General features: G+C 49.1%; 1 protein-coding gene across 3 annotated transcripts in view; it reads right to left on the bottom strand.

The window, feature by feature from the left end:
* Positions 1-2,674: 2,674 nt before the first annotated feature.
* SPATS2 (spermatogenesis associated serine rich 2) overlaps positions 2,675-24,683 on the bottom strand; it is a 46,839-nt gene continuing 24,830 nt past the window's right edge. For 2 of the 3 annotated variants that reach the window (XM_034792210.1, XM_034792209.1), the window contains exons 5-13: positions 24,556-24,605; positions 23,006-23,267; positions 22,470-22,682; positions 21,137-21,272; positions 9,128-9,186; positions 7,724-7,833; positions 5,426-5,528; positions 4,378-4,580; positions 2,675-3,825 (exon numbers count right to left, since the gene is read on the bottom strand). In XM_034792210.1, coding sequence (XP_034648101.1) covers positions 3,505-3,825; positions 4,378-4,580; positions 5,426-5,528; positions 7,724-7,833; positions 9,128-9,186; positions 21,137-21,272; positions 22,470-22,682; positions 23,006-23,267; positions 24,556-24,605 — 1,457 coding nt within the window. In that variant the 3' untranslated portion in view covers positions 2,675-3,504. The remainder of the gene's footprint in view (positions 3,826-4,377; positions 4,581-5,425; positions 5,529-7,723; positions 7,834-9,127; positions 9,187-21,136; positions 21,273-22,469; positions 22,683-23,005; positions 23,268-24,555; positions 24,606-24,683) is intronic. The other variant, XM_034792211.1, reaches the window with a different exon arrangement.

Genomic DNA, 24,683 nt, shown 5'->3' with positions numbered 1-24,683 from the left:
TTACCGCAGGGAATGGGACGTTCAACTGGGACTCGGGAGTGCTCAGGGCTGTTCCAGGCTCTACCTCTGACTCCTGGGCAAGTCACTTGGACTTTGCCTTAGTTTTCCCATCCTTGAAATGGGAATAATGACACTGCCCTCTGTGAAGTGCTTTGAGGCCAGCGGATAACCAGCCTATAGTACCGCTATTAAATGGGGTTTCTATCTCTGTCCCCGTGAAGGGAATCTCTCCTCCCTTCACAACACACAAACATCACGCATTTAAAACATTAAAAACCTAATACGTTGCAGAAACCCTAGGAGTCTTTGGGGGCTTTTAAGTGCTGGGAGGGGCTTTATGCTCAGGTTTTGAAAGCCTGATGCACCTACGATTATTTTTGTGATTAGACAGAAGCGTGAAAAATAATTGCAAAAAACATCTGCACTTAAAAACAACTTATTTAGCAGTGCCCTTGGTGACAGCTTGATTGCCCTAGCCGCTCCCAAGCCAGCGGTATTGAACAGTGCTCTCATAGTCACGTTCTGGGCACTGGAGAGCCCACAGCATCTTTATTAAGAGACGTACGTTTATTTCCAATTTCTCAGGATTCCCCTCAAGCCAACTTTTCTATTGCAGCGAAGTGCACGTAGCTGCAACTTGTAACCTACACCAGTGACAGCGACATCTGTGCAGCCCCCAGGGCTGGTTTAATGGCTTTTATTTATGACCAGAAGAACCAATCTGTATTAGAAACCAGGGCAAAACCCTTAACACTTCAGATTGTTTTTTTTATACAAAGATTTTGCATGTAAGGGGATCCCACTGAAGAACGTCAAGGCCTTTGGCTGTTGACAGTTCCACGGTCTGCTGTCTGCACAGGCCAAACTGGGGCAAGCGCCACATTCCAGCCACCGCATTGCTTCGAGTGGACAAGGTAGGAGTGCCGTACAAAAGCAGGTAACCTGTCCCCATTTTAACTGGTAGGGGAGCAGGAGCGAAGTGCCTCGGTTGAGGCCCCACTAAGTCAGAGGGAGCAGGGAATAGAACCCAGGAGCCTAAGCAGTACTAGACACATTGCCTCTCAAATGGATCCCTCAGTGCAGGCCCGAAATGCCTTTCCAGCCGCTCCCTCCCCCTTGCAGTGACTCAGGGATGGGAGAGAAGGGGAGGGTGTGGCTGTCACGTTGATTTGCTCCAAAATGCCAGTAAAGCCGCCGCAAGCGAAAAGCAGCGTTAACCCAGGAGAGCGCGAAGAACGGGTTTGTATTCCTGTGATTTGATTGATGAAAGCTCCCGGGGGCAGGGGGGAGGGATAAGGCCTTGGAGACAGGGAAGGGGGCAAAAGGCAAACGGGATTCCATTTGCAGAGCTTTTCATCAGCACATCTCAAACTTAACTGGCACTAAGGGGACCCCATCCCCTTCATATATTTGGGAATGGGGAAGTGTCCATTCAAATACTTGGATGACTAGCATTGGAAACCCAGACACTACACAGCTGACCCCAAAAGATGCTGCCTTCTGTCACTGAACCCCTCCCTGGTTTCTCCCGATGCCTTGCATTTGACTGGGGAGAATCATCGTGTAATGGCTGCACACAGAGCCGGCAGCACAAACCAGGCGGTAACTAACGTACCCTGTGCCTTTGGGTGGAGAAGGCTGCAGAGGTCAAGCCAAGAGGCCATGTCTACACCAGGAAAAAAGGCACATTTTTAAACGTGTAGAGAATGCAAATCCAGGTCAAATCTAGGCTCTCCTCGGAGCAGCTTGAGGCATGGCAAAGGGCTGCACCTATGTTACATTTACAGACATTTACCTGGGTTTTTAAAGACACGCTTTCAAACGTCACCAAGTGACGGCGCACTGACTAGCCGGGAGCCATCCACGTTCCCCGCTCTCAAATGCCGCCGGAACATTTAAAGCTCAGAAGTAGGGGGGTTATTTAATGAAACAATTTGCCAGACTCAAAACCCTGCAAGGACTTAATGGCCAGGCCTAAGACATTCCACCACCACAGGAATGTTGGAGGATGTTCTAGATGCCCAGAAATAAGGACTTGGAAGAAAATCACTTCCTCTGTTGCAATCACAACCACAATGCCGTAATTCATGCACCGATTTGCACAGAGAGACTTTGCTGCTATCAGCATCTCCCTTTTGGGAGGGGCTGTCGAGGTCCCCGGATGTGGACTGCACATGAGGTCCCCATTTCAAGAGTCAAACTATTCCTCTTTCCACCATGCCCAGCCTCCTCTGACCCAGCCGAGCTCTCCAGCCGGAAATTCCCGTTCGCTGGCTGACCTGCAAGGCCACAGCTCAGATCTTGTCACGAACAGGAGAGGGATGAGGCATTTTCAGTCTTCGTTAAGTTCTAGGCACTTCACCTCAGACCTGCTAACGACCGTGGCCAGCGCTGGGATGGTGCAATGCCTGGCAGACACGCCCGCTGTGGGATTATGCTGCAGTCACTGCAGAGCCGGGGGGGTTTCTACTGTCCCTACAAACCGGCCGCTACAGAATCACCCATGTGGAATTTCAGCCACATCAGTTTCTCCAACTCATTCTGCCTAAGCCTGAGAACACGCGGTCAGAGACCTGCTTTCAGTCCTCCCCACTCACCCCAGAAGCGAAAGCTCCTTATCCCATCCTCTCCGAGCTCGGGAGCAACTGAACAGGAAAGCACAAAACAACAACAGTTCAACGTGTCCATCGTCAGCATCTTCTTTATTTGTACAACTACCAAGAATGCCAGGAGCAATCTCTGACTGGTGTTACCTAGGATTAGCACTGCTAATTGTTATGGTTATAAATTTAGTTTAGGGACAAGATGGGGTAGGGACGGGCAGGGGGTGAATAAAATAAAGACACCTCCCCCTCCCCAAACATTAAAAATAGGGAACATCTAAATGTATACAGGAAATATGCTTCACACCTGCTGCTTGGCTCCACTGAAGGGTCCCGATAACAAGGGCTTGGGACTCGGGTGACCAGTTTCAGCCTGGGCTACTGCTGGGATTCAGATTCGATCTGGCTCCCTCCAGTCTGATCAACTACCCTAGTTAAAGCCCGACACTCACATTTCACAGCGACCCTCGTCATTGCCAGCATGAACCGAGTGCTGTTACCCGTGAGAGCTGGCTGGGGCTCTGCCCACAGGTTGGCTCACCAAGGACCACAACTGGAAGGTTATTTTTGGCTCGGATTCTGCCTGGGGTTCCCTGGATAACTCTGAAGGAAAAGGAGCCATGGAGATCCTTGGAGTTCCCAGGGGAAGCCACAGATCTGGCAGCAGCAAGGTGCGTTCCCAGTAAAGCATGAACCTGTCACATGGCAGTAGCGCGTATGGAGATGCATTAAGTAGCTTCCACAAAGAGAAGAAAATGAAGGAAAAACGCACAAGGGAGGAGAGAAAAACGTGGCACAAGAGAGGAGTGTAAACGTTCCTTTGTTAATAGCTCTAGCTAGGAGTTTCCTACAGTCCAGTTATCAAGCCGAATCTCTGGAGGGAATGGAGATCTGGATCCTCTCAGGAATTTGCCTCTTCAGGCTGGCTTGACCTTGGCTTACGTTGTGGGAGCCCCTCGGTGTCTGTGCTGGGTGCGCCTGGATGCACCTGTGCTGAGGGGACGTGCTGGCTCGCCAGGGTTCCCATGGAATGAGTCTGGCCAGGGTCAGTAGCAATCCCTGGAGATCGGAACTGGGAATTCTGAGACCTGGAACTAGACTGATACCAAGGCCCATTTCTGTACCGGTTCGTACTGTCGTGTCTTCCTGGATTAGAGGGGCCGTTATGGCGCTGGCCTTGGGGCCGGTAGCCCTGGCCTTGTCTCCTGTTACCCTGGAAGGCCTGAAACAGAAAGAAGGGCTGGCAAGGGACTGGAGAGAGGAGACTAGCAGAGCCGGCCGCTGCCAAAAGCGAGCTACATGCAGCAGAGATCTAGGAACCATTCGTGCCAAGGCCCTGGATGATCCTAAAGCTGATTACTGTCTCCTCTCCAGCCACCCTGGAAGCCCCCTAGACCAGTGGCACCTCAGGGGATTGTCTCAGAAGACAGGCAGGTGTTGTGGTGGGTGAGACGCGCTCCTCCCCAGGAGATGTTGCAGCACGCAGCTGTGGCTGACTTCACACCGACAGCTGCCATTGCAGAAGTAGGGGTTGCTGCTCTCTGAGAAAAGCCAAGTTTCCTCCAGCCATGCTGTGATGCCCTGGACTTTTATTGTGCCCTCTTGTCTTGTGAGCAGGGCACACTGCCACTGCCCAGTCTGCACCAGGCACGACAAATGCCCTCAGACAAGGCACTTGGCAGGAGGGACCCATTAGATATAGAGGAAACGGCCCCGAGCTGGGGTTGAGCTCCATGCCATATTTAAAGGCTTCTCTTGTGAAGTCGTCACTTACCTCTCGGTGAGGCTGGCATGGACGGCTGCCGACGCTGGCTCCAGTTGCAGATGTTTCTGCCGAGGACGGGGGCTTCCTGCTTCCTGTGGGAAGGCTGGGAGCAGAGGCACACTCTGGGGTGGAGGGATCACTTGGGCTCAAGGACACGGACGTGACGGAGCTGCACCGTGATCTGGATGAATAACTGTTCTTTGGATGGGAAACTGAAATGGAAACACAATGAAGGATGGCGTAAAGGAACTGCACGCCCCTCCGCACGCACACACATGCCCCCTGAATCTCACCTACTGTGGGCGACAGCGCTGTTCACTCCATGACATGAAGGGAAGAGCGGACACTACCTCACCTGCTGACCAGCCTACGATCTGTGCCAAAGCTCGGCTGTCCGGGGTCAGCACCTCGGCGTTACAACGCCCCGGGAAAGGGCCCTGACTGGCACTGGACCCGGAAAGCACCACACATTCCAGCGAAAGCCGACAGGATCCTGTCCCGTTTTCATCACTACACGTGTCCCTCCTTCCCCAAACTAAGCAAATTCCCGATGAAGGAGAACACTTGGCTCCTGCATGACTTTTAAGGGCCGGAGAGACCCGACCAGCCTTTGAAGAGCTTTTGTGGGGTTTAAATAGGATCTGGACAGACTCTGGTAATACACCACATTGTCAATGCTCTTCATGTATTCACATTTATACATACGGCTACAAGGGGCCCCTGCCAAAGATGCTCTCGCACCATAAATGAAACACAAACGTGAGACGGCCGGCAGACTGCTATCCTCCCCATCCCCACCACCAATCCCGGCTTGCCCCAAAGCTCTGGGTGAAGAGACAGGGGCTTTGCAACATGCAGAAGCTCAGACGCCGGCTATTCTGAACAGAGGGGAAGCTTCTTCCAGAGCAGAGCCCACCCCGACAACGCTCTACCACTGGCCCCTGGTTTAAATCCAGGGGCCCCTCTGAACTCTCTCCTCTGCAACAGTCCCTGTCTCTGTCCACAGCTGCCCGCTCTCGGCCAGGCACCCCTCACCTGCAGCCTCAGACCAGCTCACCTTGCCCAAACAAACTGATGCTCTTCTTCACTGCGTCCAGGTCACAGGTGAATCGTGCCACTCTGCCCAGGTCTTCATCATATTTGCGTTCACTGACAAAGTGCTTGATGGGAAAGAAAACGCTTGCAAGTTAACACAATCTTTATGCTAATGCCTGGTGACAACCCGGCGCGTAAGAGGGGAAGTTGAGATCAGAGCCTTTTCCCTCGCCTGGTAACAGTGCCTCAGGTCAGGCACGGCTCGGAGAGCCTTGCCAAGAAAGCTTACAGTTAACGCCACGAGTCACTCTGGAGTAGCATGGGCTCTGTGGCACCAGTTCCACCTACACACGTGCAACCAAACAAGTGTCTGCAGCCTCCCACCAGAAGTTAACATTTCCAGGTAGCTCAATCTCCGAGCAGCTCAATCTGCTGCGCTCCACCCTACGGAAACCTGCTCTGGATGCGATCGTCCGACGAGGGAAAACAAAGCTGGTCTAGGACGGACTGCTGCTGGGAAAACACAGTGGACCCGGTGATCTGGGTTTGAATTAAGAACATAAGAACGGCCGTACCGGGTCAGACCAAGGGTCCATCCAGCCCAGTGTCCTGTCTGCTGACAATGGCCGATGCCAGGGGCCCCGGAGGGAGTGAACCCCACAGGTAGTGATCAAGTGATCTCTCTCCTGCCATCCATCTCCACCCTCTGACAGACAGAGGCTAGGGACACCAATCCTTACCCGTCCTGGCTAATAGCCATTAATGGACTTAACCTCCATGAATTTATCCAGTTCCCTGTTATAGTCCTAGCCTTCACAACCTCCTCAGGTAAGGAGTTCCACAAGTTGACTGTGCGCTGCGTGAAGAACTTCCTTTTATTTGTTTTAAACCTGCTGCCTATTAATTTCATTTGGTGACCCCTAGTTCTTGTATTATGGGAATAAGTAAATAACTTTTCCTTACCTACTTTCTCCACATCACTCATGATTTTATAGACCTCTCTCATATCCCCCCTTAGTCTCCTTTCTTCCAAGCTGAAAAGTCCTAGCCTCTTTAATCTCTCCTCATATGAGACCTATTCCAAACCCCTCATCATTTTAGTTGCCCTTTTCTGAACCTTTTCTAGTGCCAGTATATCTTTTTTGAGATGAGGAGACATCTGTGCGCAGTATTCGAGATGTGGGCGTACCATCAATTTATATAAGGGCAATAATATATTTTCAGTCTTATTCTCTATCCCCTTTTTAATGATTCCTAACATCCTGTTTGCTTTCTTGACCGCCTCTGCACGCTGCGTGGACGTCTTCAGAGAACTATCCACCATGACTCCAAGATCTTTTTCCTGACTTGTTGTAGCTAAATTAGCCCCCATCATATTGTATGTATAGTTGGGGTTATTTTTTTCCAATGTGCATTACTTTACATTTATCCACATTAAATTTCATTTGCCATTTTGTTGCCCCATCACTTAGTTTTGTGAGATCTTTTTGAAGTTCGTCACAGTCTGCTTTGGTCTTAACTATCTTGAGCAGTTTAGTATAAAAAATTCAGCCTGTAGATAACATTTTACTGACCTCTGGTGGTAGAAATAAGTGCATTTGTCTGACTACAACGGTACTCAGCGGTCAGGTGCCTGCTGATCCTGGTGGAAGTGACACCAACCCAAAACCATCAGCAGCCAGCGTATGTCAGCACATTGTGTGTTGCGAGCCCTGGCAGGAGATTGCCAGGCAAACCCAGGTGGACAAGGCTCACGAGGTACCAGAAGCCGTTCTGGGCCAATTCCAAACGGTTAAAAGCTGAACTGAGCTAAGTGGTGTTAAGGACCAAAAGGCCCTTTGTTTGCTGAAGTCAGTATTTTGCCAACCAAATGCTGTAAGAAGAAATGCAGGACAAAGTGTACTGAAGCTCACTACACTGTCCTGGACAACGTGCATGCGCACCGCTAGGAGTGAATGTATTTTGGGAACTACTATTTCTCGCTGAAAAGAAATGGAAGATTTACAGACACGGGTGCTGCCCTGAATGTACTTCTGCATAAGCCGGGCAGTGTGATTTTATGTATACCCTGGAGTGGAGCTTAGAACTCCCAAGTATTCACCTTGGCTCCATTTTAAATCTCTGTGTCCTTCAATGGCCACTTCACTTCTGTGTCAGTAAGAGGAAGCTAGCACTTACCTGACTCACTGGGCATAACTACCGTTTGATTACAGTATATGCAAAAGGACATTCATTCCAAACACAGGCCTGGGGACGCACTGCAGTCAGAGCTCTCCTGCCAGTGCCTGTTGTAATAGGACGGAGGAGGAGAAAAGTTCACCTTTATGTCAGCTCTAAGCTCTACCAACTGCTCCTCTGACATGCGCACGGCAACGTCGGTCATCTTCTTTAGTGCCCCAGCTTTCTTTTGTCGGCTGACCAGGATCTCCACTGAAAAGTAACGAAAGGAAGACCAAAGCTTAGGTAGAATTAATGCTGAAGGAAGAGTCAGTCTGCAAAGCATCTCACTGGTACACAAGGTTTACCTGAGCACCCAAACGAGCAGCTAAGCACAGGAGGGTACTGGGTCGAGAAATGGAACAGTCAAGCACCACCACAATACCATTTGGTAATCTACAAGTTAACGACACTGTCTAGATTTTAACTGTTTCTGACCACAAGAGCGCCTTGCTAGGGAAGCCATTGGAAAGTAAGTTTAAGAAAAGATCTGGGTTTTGTTTCTATTAAATCCCAAGCACTTCTGAGGGTCAACAGCACCAACATCTTAACTGGCACGCCCACGAAAACAGAGCCTGTCTCTCTTCCAATTTCATTTCCTTCCTGATCACCCCAGACCGCCTGCACTGACGGGCAGCTGCTGATCTGATCTGCAGTACAATACCAGGAACTGAGATAGCGGACATCCAAGAGGAATTTATGCCCTCAGCTTCAGCCTACACTTTCTGTGAAGCCAGGGATCCTGCTTCCTAGCACAAAACCACCTTTGGAACTGGGGCATCACAGAGAAAGCAACGATCTGGAGAAATTGTTTCATACCCAACCACAGACCAGATATTCTGCCTTTTGTTAGAATAGTTAACCAATACCTTATGTGGTACCAGATAAGGTAAAGTCTTGGTGCACTGCAAGTTTCAGCCAGATTCAAAACAAACCTGGTACATTAAGACCAAGTACAAAAAACAGTGGTTATATAAAGAAAGGTATAAGTCTTTACTTCATCTGGTTAAAAATATTTCCTGAGCTTTGTAACACCCCAGATTATTAAAATTGAAAGGATCTTATATCTACTCGACTGTTCACCATTTATGTCACTCATTTCTCTCATTGGAACCTAAAAATAGGCTAGTGAATTTCACTTTATTCTTGTAATGCTCTTACACAATGGTCAGATTGCAACCACTACAAAGGGATGTTTGTTTAAAAGAAACTTTCCATTGGAATTAGAATTTTTACAGCGTTGAAGCCCAACAAACTTAACAAAACAAATGTAGCTTGTGACCAGCTTTGAGTTTTGTCCCTTTAACAACTAAATGTCATTCTAACCTGTAGAGAGAAACTTTTAAACGTGTGTGTGTGTGGTTAGTTTACCTGGGAACGATGGAAGTTGGAAGATGTACTACACACACTGCTCTCACTGGAGCAGTGTCTGTTCAACTTTGCTGGTAGAGTGAAACAGCACCAGCTTTTAAGATGAGCCACTTCTAAAAAATAAAACATGTCTTACTTGCTTCTGCTTTCACTTTGTCCATTTCGGCCAGTAGCGCTACCTCTCGGTCCATGAGGCTAAGAAGAGAAGGTGACAGGAATCAGAAGGTCTGATCAAGCGCCTGAGTTCACAAACAACCCAGAATTCAAAGCAAGTTACCAAAGGATTTTTTGGGGGGGAAAGCAGACAGCAAAAGCTCCCCTCCCTTTACATGGCCAGCTGCAGGAAGCTCTTCAGTTAGATGTTGGTCAGAATCGGCAGAGAACAGGCCAGCAGATGGCGGCAGAAAGCCGGTGTTCCAACGAGCAGACATTGGAAGTCCAGCACGCACCTCAATGTTCTCATGTTACTGTTTGGTCTGGAAGTTCGAGAGCTCGGTGTGAATTTTTTTAGCATTACAAAACCCAATTCCACTTTGGCCCACATAAATTACTGTGCTCGTTGCCAGGGCAGCCTGGGTACCGGTGCAATCCCCATATGACAATGGTAAAGCCCCTGCACGAAGCTGTGCTCTGGAGACCTGCATCAGCAAAACCCGCTTTTCACAGATGAGGAAACTAGGCCACAGAGGTTCAGTGACTTGCTCAAGTTGCAGGCTGAGTCCAGGGCAGCACAAGAGCAGAACCCAGAAGTCTTGATGGCCAAGGCCCCGACCTTACCACTAGGTAATACTCCCTCCAGAACCATTTGTCAGTAAGAGCTGAGCTCTAGGACAGAGCAGGGGACATTTAGTCTCGCGTTGCCCCATCTCATTCTATGTGGACGGTGTCGGTAACCAGCCTCGTTAGAGAGGTGATTTGTGTTCACGCTCTCACCGGGACGGGGCCAGACGCACAGGCAAAGTTCTCTGGGCTTGTTATGAAACACAATGTCTCATACCACAAAGGCTGAATGCTGACGCTTCTGCTCATATCACAGAGGCACTGTAACAGCTGAACACACCTTACCAATGAATTGACAAGCTCAGGATTTCACACACACACACACACACACACACACGACATTCAAGATTTTAACAACTAAGACACCACTCTGGCCTCCAGTTGTCACCACACACAGAAAGCAGCCCACAGATGTCAAAGTACACGGCATGACCCCCTCAAAGCTCTTTGTGACTGTAACAACTTTCCAGCAAAGGCGAAACCAAGAGGATCACAATGAAGCTCCCTCATTTGCCTGTAAGTTGTTCTGTGACTTGGATGCGTATCTGTTGCTAGGAGACTAAAAATTCCCCGAGCCCTTCAGCTGGCAGCCTGCACTGGCAATTCTAGCTAGAACTTCAGGTGAGGACCAGGTTCAGACTAGAGTAAGTGCTCTTCAGTTCGCTCATTTGGTTGCTCAGCTCAACCACTGAAGAGCAGACAAGGAGGCACTCCCTGTAGCTGCTGCTCAAAGGAACAGGTCATGTGGAGAAGGGCACTTGAGTAACCTGCCTTCCTCAGACTTTGTGGAGGCAAAGGAGGAAAGGCCAATGCCCACAGTCTGGATTCAGATATAGATGGGGAGGGGTTCAGGTCTCCATTCTGCTCCCTCCTCTATAAGGCCCCCTCTGCACTAAAAGCTGCTCCCTCTGCAGTCACTCTCACTCTTACGCCTCACTTGTCCATACTGACCCGGTCCATACCCTGTGACACACCACGTTACCGAGCGTGGCAGCCAGCATGTTACGAATACATTTACCAGCCACTTCATCAACTTAGGCTCATTACAGTTTCTGATATTTCCACAATACAAAAGGGCGGCTTCTCGCTGCATTCTAGGTGGGACATCACAGCAGGCTACTGTGACGAACTGGGACTGTTCTTACCTATAAGGCCCCCTCTGCACTAAAAGCTGCTCCCTCTGCAGTCACTCTCACTCTTACGCCTCACTTGTCCATACTGACCCGGTCCATACCCTGTGACACACCACGTTACCGAGCGTGGCAGCCAGCATGTTACGAATACATTTACCAGCCACTTCATCAACTTAGGCTCATTACAGTTTCTGATATTTCCACAATACAAAAGGGCGGCTTCTCGCTGCATTCTAGGTGGGACATCACAGCAGGCTACTGTGACGAACTGGGACTGTTCTTACCTATAAGGCCCCCTCTGCACTAAAAGCTGCTCCCTCTGCAGTCACTCTCACTCTTACGCCTCACTTGTCCATACTGACCCGGTCCATACCCTGTGACACACCACGTTACCGAGCGTGGCAGCCAGCATGTTACGAATACATTTACCAGCCACTTCATCAACTTAGGCTCATTACAGTTTCTGATATTTCCACAATACAAAAGGGCGGCTTCTCGCTGCATTCTAGGTGGGACATCACAGCAGGCTACTGTGACGAACTGGGACTGTTCTTACCTATAAGGCCCCCTCTGCACTAAAAGCTGCTCCCTCTGCAGTCACTCTCACTCTTACGCCTCACTTGTCCATACTGACCCGGTCCATACCCTGTGACACACCACGTTACCGAGCGTGGCAGCCAGCATGTTACGAATACATTTACCAGCCACTTCATCAACTTAGGCTCATTACAGTTTCTGATATTTCCACAATACAAAAGGGCGGCTTCTCGCTGCATTCTAGGTGGGACATCACAGCAGGCTACTGTGACGAACTGGGACTGTTCTTACCTATAAGGCCCCCTCTGCACTAAAAGCTGCTCCCTCTGCAGTCACTCTCACTCTTACGCCTCACTTGTCCATACTGACCCGGTCCATACCCTGTGACACACCACGTTACCGAGCGTGGCAGCCAGCATGTTACGAATACATTTACCAGCCACTTCATCAACTTAGGCTCATTACAGTTTCTGATATTTCCACAATACAAAAGGGCGGCTTCTCGCTGCATTCTAGGTGGGACATCACAGCAGGCTACTGTGACGAACTGGGACTGTTCTTACCTATAAGGCCCCCTCTGCACTAAAAGCTGCTCCCTCTGCAGTCACTCTCACTCTTACGCCTCACTTGTCCATACTGACCCGGTCCATACCCTGTGACACACCACGTTACCGAGCGTGGCAGCCAGCATGTTACGAATACATTTACCAGCCACTTCATCAACTTAGGCTCATTACAGTTTCTGATATTTCCACAATACAAAAGGGCGGCTTCTCGCTGCATTCTAGGTGGGACATCACAGCAGGCTACTGTGACGAACTGGGACTGTTCTTACCTATAAGGCCCCCTCTGCACTAAAAGCTGCTCCCTCTGCAGTCACTCTCACTCTTACGCCTCACTTGTCCATACTGACCCGGTCCATACCCTGTGACACACCACGTTACCGAGCGTGGCAGCCAGCATGTTACGAATACATTTACCAGCCACTTCATCAACTTAGGCTCATTACAGTTTCTGATATTTCCACAATACAAAAGGGCGGCTTCTCGCTGCATTCTAGGTGGGACATCACAGCAGGCTACTGTGACGAACTGGGACTGTTCTTACCTATAAGGCCCCCTCTGCACTAAAAGCTGCTCCCTCTGCAGTCACTCTCACTCTTACGCCTCACTTGTCCATACTGACCCGGTCCATACCCTGTGACACACCACGTTACCGAGCGTGGCAGCCAGCATGTTACGAATACATTTACCAGCCACTTCATCAACTTAGGCTCATTACAGTTTCTGATATTTCCACAATACAAAAGGGCGGCTTCTCGCTGCATTCTAGGTGGGACATCACAGCAGGCTACTGTGACGAACTGGGACTGTTCTTACCTATAAGGCCCCCTCTGCACTAAAAGCTGCTCCCTCTGCAGTCACTCTCACTCTTACGCCTCACTTGTCCATACTGACCCGGTCCATACCCTGTGACACACCACGTTACCGAGCGTGGCAGCCAGCATGTTACGAATACATTTACCAGCCACTTCATCAACTTAGGCTCATTACAGTTTCTGATATTTCCACAATACAAAAGGGCGGCTTCTCGCTGCATTCTAGGTGGGACATCACAGCAGGCTACTGTGACGAACTGGGACTGTTCTTACCTATAAGGCCCCCTCTGCACTAAAAGCTGCTCCCTCTGCAGTCACTCTCACTCTTACGCCTCACTTGTCCATACTGACCCGGTCCATACCCTGTGACACACCACGTTACCGAGCGTGGCAGCCAGCATGTTACGAATACATTTACCAGCCACTTCATCAACTTAGGCTCATTACAGTTTCTGATATTTCCACAATACAAAAGGGCGGCTTCTCGCTGCATTCTAGGTGGGACATCACAGCAGGCTACTGTGACGAACTGGGACTGTTCTTACCTATAAGGCCCCCTCTGCACTAAAAGCTGCTCCCTCTGCAGTCACTCTCACTCTTACGCCTCACTTGTCCATACTGACCCGGTCCATACCCTGTGACACACCACGTTACCGAGCGTGGCAGCCAGCATGTTACGAATACATTTACCAGCCACTTCATCAACTTAGGCTCATTACAGTTTCTGATATTTCCACAATACAAAAGGGCGGCTTCTCGCTGCATTCTAGGTGGGACATCACAGCAGGCTACTGTGACGAACTGGGACTGTTCTTACCTATAAGGCCCCCTCTGCACTAAAAGCTGCTCCCTCTGCAGTCACTCTCACTCTTACGCCTCACTTGTCCATACTGACCCGGTCCATACCCTGTGACACACCACGTTACCGAGCGTGGCAGCCAGCATGTTACGAATACATTTACCAGCCACTTCATCAACTTAGGCTCATTACAGTTTCTGATATTTCCACAATACAAAAGGGCGGCTTCTCGCTGCATTCTAGGTGGGACATCACAGCAGGCTACTGTGACGAACTGGGACTGTTCTTACCTATAAGGCCCCCTCTGCACTAAAAGCTGCTCCCTCTGCAGTCACTCTCACTCTTACGCCTCACTTGTCCATACTGACCCGGTCCATACCCTGTGACACACCACGTTACCGAGCGTGGCAGCCAGCATGTTACGAATACATTTACCAGCCACTTCATCAACTTAGGCTCATTACAGTTTCTGATATTTCCACAATACAAAAGGGCGGCTTCTCGCTGCATTCTAGGTGGGACATCACAGCAGGCTACTGTGACGAACTGGGACTGTTCTTACCTATAAGGCCCCCTCTGCACTAAAAGCTGCTCCCTCTGCAGTCACTCTCACTCTTACGCCTCACTTGTCCATACTGACCCGGTCCATACCCTGTGACACACCACGTTACCGAGCGTGGCAGCCAGCATGTTACGAATACATTTACCAGCCACTTCATCAACTTAGGCTCATTACAGTTTCTGATATTTCCACAATACAAAAGGGCGGCTTCTCGCTGCATTCTAGGTGGGACATCACAGCAGGCTACTGTGACGAACTGGGACTGTTCTTACCTATAAGGCCCCCTCTGCACTAAAAGCTGCTCCCTCTGCAGTCACTCTCACTCTTACGCCTCACTTGTCCATACTGACCCGGTCCATACCCTGTGACACACCACGTTACCGAGCGTGGCAGCCAGCATGTTACGAATACATTTACCAGCCACTTCATCAACTTAGGCTCATTACAGTTTCTGATATTTCCACAATACAAAAGGGCGGCTTCTCGCTGCATTCTAGGTGGGACATCACAGCAGGCTACTGTGACGAACTGGGACTGTTCTTACCTATAAGGCCCCCTCTGCACTAAAAGCTGCTCCCTCTGCAGTCACTCTCACTCTTACGCCTCACTTGTCCATACTGACCCGGTCCATACCCTGTGACACACCACGTTACCGAGCGTGGCAGCCAGCATGTTACGAATACATTTACCAGCCACTTCATCAACTTAGGCTCATTACAGTTTCTGATATTTCCACAATACAAAAGGGCGGCTTCTCGCTGCATTCTAGGTGGGACATCACAGCAGGCTACTGTGACGAACTGGGACTGTTCTTACCTATAAGGCCCCCTCTGCACTAAAAGCTGCTCCCTCTGCAGTCACTCTCACTCTTACGCCTCACTTGTCCATACTGACCCGGTCCATACCCTGTGACACACCACGTTACCGAGCGTGGCAGCCAGCATGTTACGAATACATTTACCAGCCACTTCATCAACTTAGGCTCATTACAGTTTCTGATATTTCCACAATACAAAAGGGCGGCTTCTCGCTGCATTCTAGGTGGGACATCACAGCAGGCTACTGTGACGAACTGGGACTGTTCTTACCTATAAGGCCCCCTCTGCACTAAAAGCTGCTCCCTCTGCAGTCACTCTCACTCTTACGCCTCACTTGTCCATACTGACCCGGTCCATACCCTGTGACACACCACGTTACCGAGCGTGGCAGCCAGCATGTTACGAATACATTTACCAGCCACTTCATCAACTTAGGCTCATTACAGTTTCTGATATTTCCACAATACAAAAGGGCGGCTTCTCGCTGCATTCTAGGTGGGACATCACAGCAGGCTACTGTGACGAACTGGGACTGTTCTTACCTATAAGGCCCCCTCTGCACTAAAAGCTGCTCCCTCTGCAGTCACTCTCACTCTTACGCCTCACTTGTCCATACTGACCCGGTCCATACCCTGTGACACACCACGTTACCGAGCGTGGCAGCCAGNCTGTGGGAGGGGTCGCTGAAGGCAGAGTGCTGGAAGCAGGCTGGAAGGAGGCTGGAGAGATGGCTGGGAGGGAGAGATGGCTCTGACCCCCCAAGGGGGGTGGGCTGGCATGCCCTGGGACCCCAAGCTGGACCTAACTGGTGGGGGGGGGCCCTGTTGTCTGTGCCTGCAAGACCTGTCTTGGACTGTATTCCTGTCATCCAAATAAACCTTCTGCTTTACTGGCTGGCTGAGAGTCATGGTGAATCGCAGGAAGCCGGGGGTGCAGGGCCCTGAGTCCCCCAATACTCCGTGACAGCTACACGGGCATCTCTGCAGTTATAGTACCCAGAGGATCAGAACTTAGTGCTCCTCATTGAGAATGATTTACTCACACCAAACGGGGAGGGTCTTTATTCTACTGCCCATTTGGAAGTGGGCACAGAGCACAGTACATCTGAAATGCTCGTGCTCTCCCGTGTCTCAGAGGGGAGGGAGGCAAGTTCTATTAAGAATTCTGTCTGAAGCACACCTTGTGCTTCTCTGTTTACTTATCACTGTGTCTGTGTTGCCTAATCAGATGAAATTTGACAGTGTCAAGTGAAGTACTTTGCACTTAGGAGGGAAAAAAACAAATGCACAAATACAAAATGGGGGAGGAGTAACTGGCTGCATGTTAAGTCCTACACAAAAGGATCTGGGAGTGATAGTGGACCACAATTTGAAGAGGAGCCAACCAAGCTAATGTTCTGAGCTGCGTTAACAGGAGCGTTGGATGTAAGACACGGGAGAGAACTGTCCCACACTACTTGCCCCTGGTGTTGACGACACACTGGAGAGAGTCCAGAGGAAAGCTCAATTGTGATAAAAGATTCCAAAAACCTGAAACGGTTAAAAAAAACTAGGTATGTTTAGTCTTGAGTAAAGGAAACTGAGGGGTGGGGGTGGGTGAGACCTGAGAAGTCTTCAGCTATGTTCAGGGCTGTTAGAAAGAGGACAGTGATCAGTTGTGCTCCATGTCCACTGAAGGTAGGACAAGAGGTAATGGGCTTAATCTGTAACAAGAGAGATTTAGGTCAGATATTAGGAAAAACTTTCTAACTAGACAGATAGTTAGGTACTGGAATTGCCTTCCAAGGGAGGCGTGGAATCCTGGCTGTGTTTAAGAACAAGTTACAGCTGTCAGGGATGGTCGAAGGTTACTTGGTCCTGCCTCGGTGCAGGAGGGATGTACTAGATGACCTCTTCTGCCCTACATTTCTAGGACTGTGAGCTATTCAGAGCAGACAGTGTGTCCGTGCCCAGTACAATAGGACCCTGACCCTGGCTGGGGTGCTCTAGGCACTACCAGAATACAAACACCACATTTACTAGTAATGAACAAGCACAAAATTAAAAAGCGATTTCACCGTGCCCGGTTGACAATTCCCAGCCACACCATAACCAGTTCAGTCAGACTGTGTGGTACAGAGCGTGAGGGGACAGGAAGGGACTGTACCCCATGACTGCACTCTGCTAACGCTATCCCACACTGTGCTCCAGGAAGGGTTCCCCGACAGAGCATAGCAATGACTCTCCAGCCATGGGTGTGGGGCCTGAACGACCCTTGCCTATCTCCAGGGTTAGAAGTAGCCTTGCTGTGCATCGTGTGACCACCCCAGAGAACTAGCCCCGTGCTGCACCCTCCTTCCACACACACACACCCCACCCATGCTAAAGCAGCGCCTGTTTCTATCAGACATTCCTGGCTTAGCCCACCAGGCCTCCAAATAGGCTGATGGGCAAACCCAAAAGCAGGCCGGGGAGCCTGTGCAAACTCAGGCTTGCTTTGTTTACCCAGCGAAGCGAAGCTGGAGCCTTTTACGCAATTCTACAGCTGGGCTCACTAAGGGACAAAGGTCGAGTGGCTTTGCCCGAGGTTCGCGCACTGAATGAGCGACTCTCTGAGCCAAACCCAGCGAAAAACCCTGAAACAAGCTCCTTGTGCCAGACCCTTTCAGAAACAAGTATTCATTTTTTGATGGCTCTGCCTCAGGGGCAAATCTATGTGGGGGGAGGGGAGACTAGTTCACAGCAGAGATCTGAATGGCAGCTCCTGAGAAAGCGGGTTTAGGAGAGAGGAAAAAACCCAGCCAGCTGGTAGCTGCTGAAATTCAGGGGAAAACGAGGAAGGTGAAATAATGCTGACCACACCCTTGTGATCTCACCCAGCGTTAGAAGGGCTGACTTCAGCTGCATGCAAACTCTGGCAACAGCGCCTGCAAGATGTTGTCCGTTAGTGAAGTAAAACGGCGGCTTGCCTTTGCACAGGCACACAGAGGGGTTTGGGCCAGGTTTATTTCAGGGTTACACATAACAAGTACCTGAAAGACGGGAGGCTGCCTGGCAGCTCCTCCACAAGACAATGAAGGCAACCTACAGCATGCGACATGCATAAGCTGAGGTGGACCTCCCGGATCCAGCGCCCAATGCACAGCACGTCCAAAGTACTAGAACCACGTACCCCACAAAGCTCAACACCTCGTGCGCAAAGCCATTCTCCCCATACTGTGTAGTGAAGCATTCTGGTCATGATACATGTTCCCCAGGCAATACTGCCAGCCTCAACGCCAACCCAAAGACAGAGGGAGGGATCTGAGAAGCAGAGGAGACTGCAGTCCTTCAGTACAGCACCATGCAGTGCCCCGGACTGACTAGCCCACTTGACTGCTTTATCACCACCTCAGCAGAGCCCAGGTTGGAGAACGCTCTGCTGAACAGTGGAAACGTCCCAGGCTGAAGAGAACTTCTGAGTGCATAAGGATGCCTTTGGCTATTTCCACACTGAGACAGGCCTGACATTCTGGGGAGAGTGTCAGTCCTCACGGACTGGAGCAAGTCCAGCTACAAGCATAGGTCAGCGCCTCACGTTTGCTGTAAGAAACTATAAGAGTCGGGTGTCAGAGGGCATGAAACAGCCAAGCAAATGGCAGTCATCTGACTACAGCTTTGATGGCTACAGCACCAGCAGCTGTTCTGCAGCCCACCCGCACGGCCTCTAAAGTCAAGCGTCCAAACTTTGCCTTTCAGTCAACGCCCTGCCCCCAAAGAACAGACGGCTTTTTAATCTAGCATTGGGGCAAGTGCTCTTCAGCCGAAAACCAGCAGGAGAGATGGCTCAGTGAGCACCATTAGTGCCAAGATCTTGTTTTGTGCCAACAAGAGTTAACAAACACACTGATTGTTTGAAGCATGGAGCATAAAGGGCGTTGAAACGATACTCGAAGGCACAAACCTACTTCCCAACTGAGTGGCAAGTGCGTCACTTTCGGGAAAGGGCAAGTCGTCTTCTCTCTAAAGTTAAATTGACCCGGCTGCAGAGCCGGGGTTTATCAATCCTACATACACAGCCTCCCAGCAGGGAGGCACTTCATTTGGCATTTACTGAAGGAGGTTCCCACTGGCTGCATTCCAGACATGTACTCAACATCCCAGCCTCACGGAACTGTTTCCTGGTTCGTGCTGGTTCTGTCTCTCAGCAATCAGAGCAATGCTGCTAAACGGGACTTGAATCTTTCCCCTTTCTGAAAAAAAGACACGAGTGTTTCATGGACTCTAATCCAAAGGGCAAAGAATTACTGATACAGAACCAGTCCATTCGAATGAGAGGTTTTTCAGAGATTTTCTCCCTACAGAGAGGCAGAGGATAAAGCTGCTGCCAGAAGAAAGTCACAGTAATAATAATTAATATTACTTCAACTCCTGCCACAGACAAAATCGATGGAAACAGGTCATAAATAATAAATAGTATTAATTCCCATCCATAAAAACATTAACCTGAGTTAAGATTGTAAATATCTCAGTTATTTATAGGGGAAAATCTCTTGAGAATATACTTCTCTCAAAATATTGGAAATACCAGAAATTCCAAGTTAAGGTTACACCAAGACATCTCAAACAATTAGAAAGCCTGGCAACAAAGGTAACATCACCCAAACAGCCTTAACTCTGCTCCACAGCTGGGCGCAAATTAAGGATGCCTCACAGATCTGCTTCAAACACTACAGCCTTTAGACGACATGAGTTTATGGAATCTACACATTTGCTGATACAGGCCCCATCCCTGCAAACATTTACACACGTGCTTAATTTTGCTCCTGGGAGTAGTTCCATTGAAATCAATGGAATGTCTCACAGTAGCAAAGTTAAGCACGTGCATGTTTACAGGATTGAGGACATGGTGATCGCACACCACTACAGCATTTGAACTGAGTTACAAATGTCTTTACATCACTACAGCAAAACCTTCACTCCTTATTTATGGCCAGCTCAGTCACCAGACAGGTTTTAACACATCTGCAAGCCTGCCATAGAAATCTACTCTCATCCCTTATCACAAGAGTTATATTTAGCTGCCTGTCAAACAATGTTACTCACTCCAGTGAGTTGTTAACATTTCTTCACCAAAACTGACCCTATTTGGGACCATCAGGTAGGGCAATTCCTCAAAAAATTATGACAGACTCAGCACAGACAGCTAGTGTAATAGGTACTATCAGCTTAAAAGGGCATCATCTTAAAATAAGTCCTTCAATAACATAGCTATGATCAGGGCCGGCTCCAGGGTTTTGGCCGCCCCAAGCAGCCAAAACAAATTAAAAAAAAAAAGCCGTGATCGCGATCTGCGGCGGCAATTCGGCGGGAGGTCCTTTGCTCCCAGGCAGAGTGAGGGACCGTCCGCCGAATTGCCGCCGAATACCTGGATGTGCTGCCCCTCTCCGGAGCAGCCGCCCCAAGCACCTGCTTGCCAGGCTGGTGCCTGGAGCCGGCCCTGGCTATGATACATATAAGGTGTATCAGTTCCATAGTGTGGAAGGCTGGCCTGGGAGGGGGCAAAGTTAAGGTTGTGTGGGATGATCTCTCATGTGCGTTTCTCCTCTTCCACTGGGTTTCTTCCCTCCACACCCGTCACACTACCCTTAACATGGAATTACCACCAAGCCCCAACATTTATATTTTTGAAGAAAACTACAGAATTCTCTTACCACGTTTCCTGCAATAATTGGTAGGATTAAGATAAATACCTTAAATATTTTGCCTGTGAATTTCCTCAGATTATCAGTGTCTAAAAGAGTGTGTGTGTTGGCCTGGACATCGGGGTAGTGCTGACAGGGTGCTGCTATTGTCAATTCCAGCACCAGAGAGTCATGGCTTAAAACAGACGGACTGAAGCCTTGCATACGGCTCGGGTGGGTCTAAGGCACACGTGGTACAGTGGCTCCAGTGTGGGCCGTATGAAGGCTGTAGCCTGGGAGGGCAGGAGTACTAAGGTACAGCAGGCCCTAGGCGGATACAGATGTTGCAGATGCCAGCACCTAGAATTCGTGTTTATTCCTTAACAAGGTTGATGTGCAGTGTTCGGGGCAGGGGGAAAAGACAAATGAGCGATCCAGGAGGTAAAACATTAGGTCTCCTAATTCCTAATGGTTGGATCTCTTCCTAGTCTACTTACCAACTCTGCAGTTCAGCAAAGGCCTGCTTCATTTTCTTAATGGAGGCATCCATCTCCTCTTTAACCACAACCCGATACCGTGCCAATGAGACTGTGCAACGCTGGAGGTCCTTCACTGATTTTTCAATATTTGAACCTATCGACAGAAAATAACATAAAAAAAAAAAAAAAAGCCAAGCACGTTAGCTTATAAAACCTTCCAGATTGTGATAAATCATAAAGGAGTCTTTCAGTTCATTTCAAAACCACAGACTGCTTGGCTTTAAATTCCCCTCTGCCTTTTCCTGTTACAAAAACACTGGATTTAGTCTGGACAGCTGCAGAGTTTTCCACAGGTGGAAGTTTTTCTGGGCTTATGAAATCTCCTCCTTACAGCTGAGAACACAGATGTGTCACTGGCTTTTCATACACAGGAGAAATCTAATGCATCTCTTGTGTGTCGCTCCTTTGCTACAGGTTGGGGACGACTGAATGGAAGCCCACCTCAAGGAATAGCAAGCAGAAGCACTGAATCATATGGAAAAATTGTCCAGTTGTGAATAAAGTTTACAGGGGAAGGGAAATCTTTTAGAAGCTAAATCAAATCCACGCAGAGAGCGATTTCCTCTGAAAGAAAAAGCGATGAAAGGCTTGGCTATTTGTTACAAAAATTTTTCTCTACACTTCAGATCTCCAACAGAGCAGATCACCATGCCTATGTGCGTCTCTGCAGCTCCCTGACTGCCATCACCCCCTGACAAGCTAAATTAGCAACGGCTCATTATGGTCCTCATTACAGCAAAAAGGTGAACTACCAGCACTAGGGGCCGGATGTTCTTATCTCACTAAAGCAGAGGATAACAATGGTGTTTAAAATTGGGGTCTCAGAGGTCCTTCCTGCTGACGAGACAAGAGAACAGAGGTGGAGAAAACAGAAGGAAGGAAAAATAACCAGAGGCTGTCGTTTCTTGTAACGGAGTCTCTGGGAAGCTTTGGCTCCTAGACAAACTCTCACGGAGGAGGAGAAAGAGCACACAGGCTCAAGGCTCTATGATGGGGCACACAGAGAAACAGGCTAAGCACATGCAGCGTGACTGACTGCTTATCTACTACCCCTGCTGTAGAGATGGGTTTGGTGCTTCAGGCATTACAGCTAAACTGCTGTCAAGACTCCAGCTGTGCAGAGAGGAGAGTGCACTACCAGTTACCAGATAATAAAAAAGATGCTAGTGTGCCTCTCCATCCACCAGCAACCAGCTACATTTGGGCAGTACAACCAGAGAGGTGGCCACAGACCCCTGCTGGAGGTAACCAGCTTTATAACTCAAGCGCATGCAAGTCCTCGAGGCCTTACCTAACTTCTTGTTTGAAGAAGAAACCGGAACATCTTCCAGCATCGCTGGAGACAAGGAAGCAGACATCTGATTGCTTGCCGTGGACCTAGACAGAGACTTGCTGGCATTCCTCTGCTCTGGCTGTGGCCTGACAGATGGAGGGTTCTGGGAAGAGTGCATTACGGGTGACTTTGGCTCAAAGTCCATTATTCCACTGTCTAGCTCAGACACTGCTGTAGAAAAGCAAGTGAGTTCAGGGAAAGAAAGAAAGAAACAAACAAAGCTGAAACAGAGAGCATAGAAAGTACTCCAGCCTCAACAGCCCCCTTCCCACCAAAACTTAAATCAACAGGGTGAGCAGCCCTTCTTTCTGGGACAACTGCCAAAGAGTGGAAAGCAAACAGAGTATTTACACAGCCAAAGAGTTAATGCTATTTTAAAAAACCTCCGTATTCAGAACTGGCACAGAGAAAGGCAGCAGCAACAGAAGGGAGAAAATAGCTGTTTGACAAATTACCGAGCTGTTCAATTCCTACAATACTTTCGAAAGTCTAACCTGTTCCATCGGGCATGTCAGGTGTGGCAGATTCACAATCCTCTAACTCTCTGGCATCTATTGAAAGCGTATCCAAGCCTTCACTGAGCGAGTCCACAGACTCCGTATCATTGGCCGAGCCATTGACATGGTAACCATTAATCCCGCCCTTCTCAGAGGAAGCTGCAGACTGTTCCCCTTCAGTGGATGCCAGTTTACCAGGATCTGGGAGGCCCAGGCTTGCTTCAACTGGAGGTTTGGGTTTCGTTTTCTTCTTTTTGTTCTAAGGATTAAATACCCATCCCACAAAAAACAGGTTAAGCTTAATTCCTGAAGGGAAAACTCATTTTGTGCTTACTGCCCAGGAATCGCTGAATTAAATGCTTTTTCTGCCAATCCTATAAACGCAGGAGGGATTTACTCAACAATGAGAAGAGATAGCCTGGTATTAATGAGGTGTGAGTGCACTATCCCCTGCAGCGGTGCGCGGGGGAAGCCATGCCCCCGTTACCAGATGAACGCTGCCTTTCGTATCAGTTACACAGCAGTGACATTCCAGTCTACCTCCTCGCGGTTAATCCTGCTGGGTGATGGTGACCCAGGAGGTGATCCCACATCCCCTGCCTCAGCCCACACCTACCCGCCACTAAGAAGTGACTCAACACCGTTCTAGAGGCTGCTCTACCCACCATCAGCCCTTGGACAGGACCCCTCACACACTCCCTCTCGCTTCCTCCACGTCTCCTACACTTTTTGCTCATCAGAGCTATAGTATTTTGTTTTGCGCCTTAGTGCTTGTTGGTTATTTAGTGAGAGTAGTTTGGCATGATCATAGCTTAAATTCTTATACTGTAGTGTACTTCGATATGATGGCATTACTCACTGAAAAAATAAGTTACTGTTACTCTGAAACCTGAAAAAACAAGTGAAACCCTCCTAAGTTAACTGTTTGTGTAGGGCTCTGAACAGACCAGCAGGCAAAACCATCAATGAGCAAAACATGTGTTGCAAAGGAGAAGGGCATCAAAACAGAGGCTGCTCAGAGCCAAAGGTTCATGACGGGACACACAGAACAGGCTGAACACAAGCAAAGCGAATGACAACTTCTCCCCCAGCGTGGGGGTGGGATGGGAGGGAGGAAGACCAGCATGTAGCAGTGTTTTCATCGTCATGGCAAAGGGCAGGGGAGGACAATTTGTGGCCAAGGTAGGAAATTTTCATGGTGATTCTGCAAGGCAGTGTCATCAATATTACACCGTAGAACTGAACTAAGTGCATTATGGTGTTTTGGGAGGGGAGGGGTTCAAACCTTCTTGGGAAGTCATCAGATAAAGCATTTCACCTCAGCGGTAAGTTAGACTAGCCGGACTGGTGACTACCTCATGTGAGGCAATTCTGCCCACAGCAACATATCTATCTTTTCCCTGCGGTTTCTTTCCTTGTTCTTCATGATTTAGCATGGAATTATAAAGGAGGTTGGGTCTCTAACATGCCCCGGAGCCGTTAAAGAAGAAAATGCCAGGGTGATATAGATCCCAGCAAAGTAAGTTAAAGCACATTTTAAAGGTTACCTTTTTCTTGCCTGTTATTGTCCATTCTTTCAATACTTCGCTGGCATTGCCTGAAATGAAACTTACGATAAGCACTGGAAAATGCTTCACACTCTCTTACACTCATGCCATACAAAACCCAGGGAGTC

The sequence above is a fragment of the Trachemys scripta genome, chromosome 16 (assembly GCF_013100865.1).
Source record: "Trachemys scripta elegans isolate TJP31775 chromosome 16, CAS_Tse_1.0, whole genome shotgun sequence".
In the NCBI taxonomy this organism is placed as follows: domain Eukaryota; kingdom Metazoa; phylum Chordata; order Testudines; family Emydidae; genus Trachemys; species Trachemys scripta.
The sequence above is the reverse complement of the archived record's forward strand: the minus strand, read 5'-3'. Positions and strand labels throughout refer to the sequence as shown.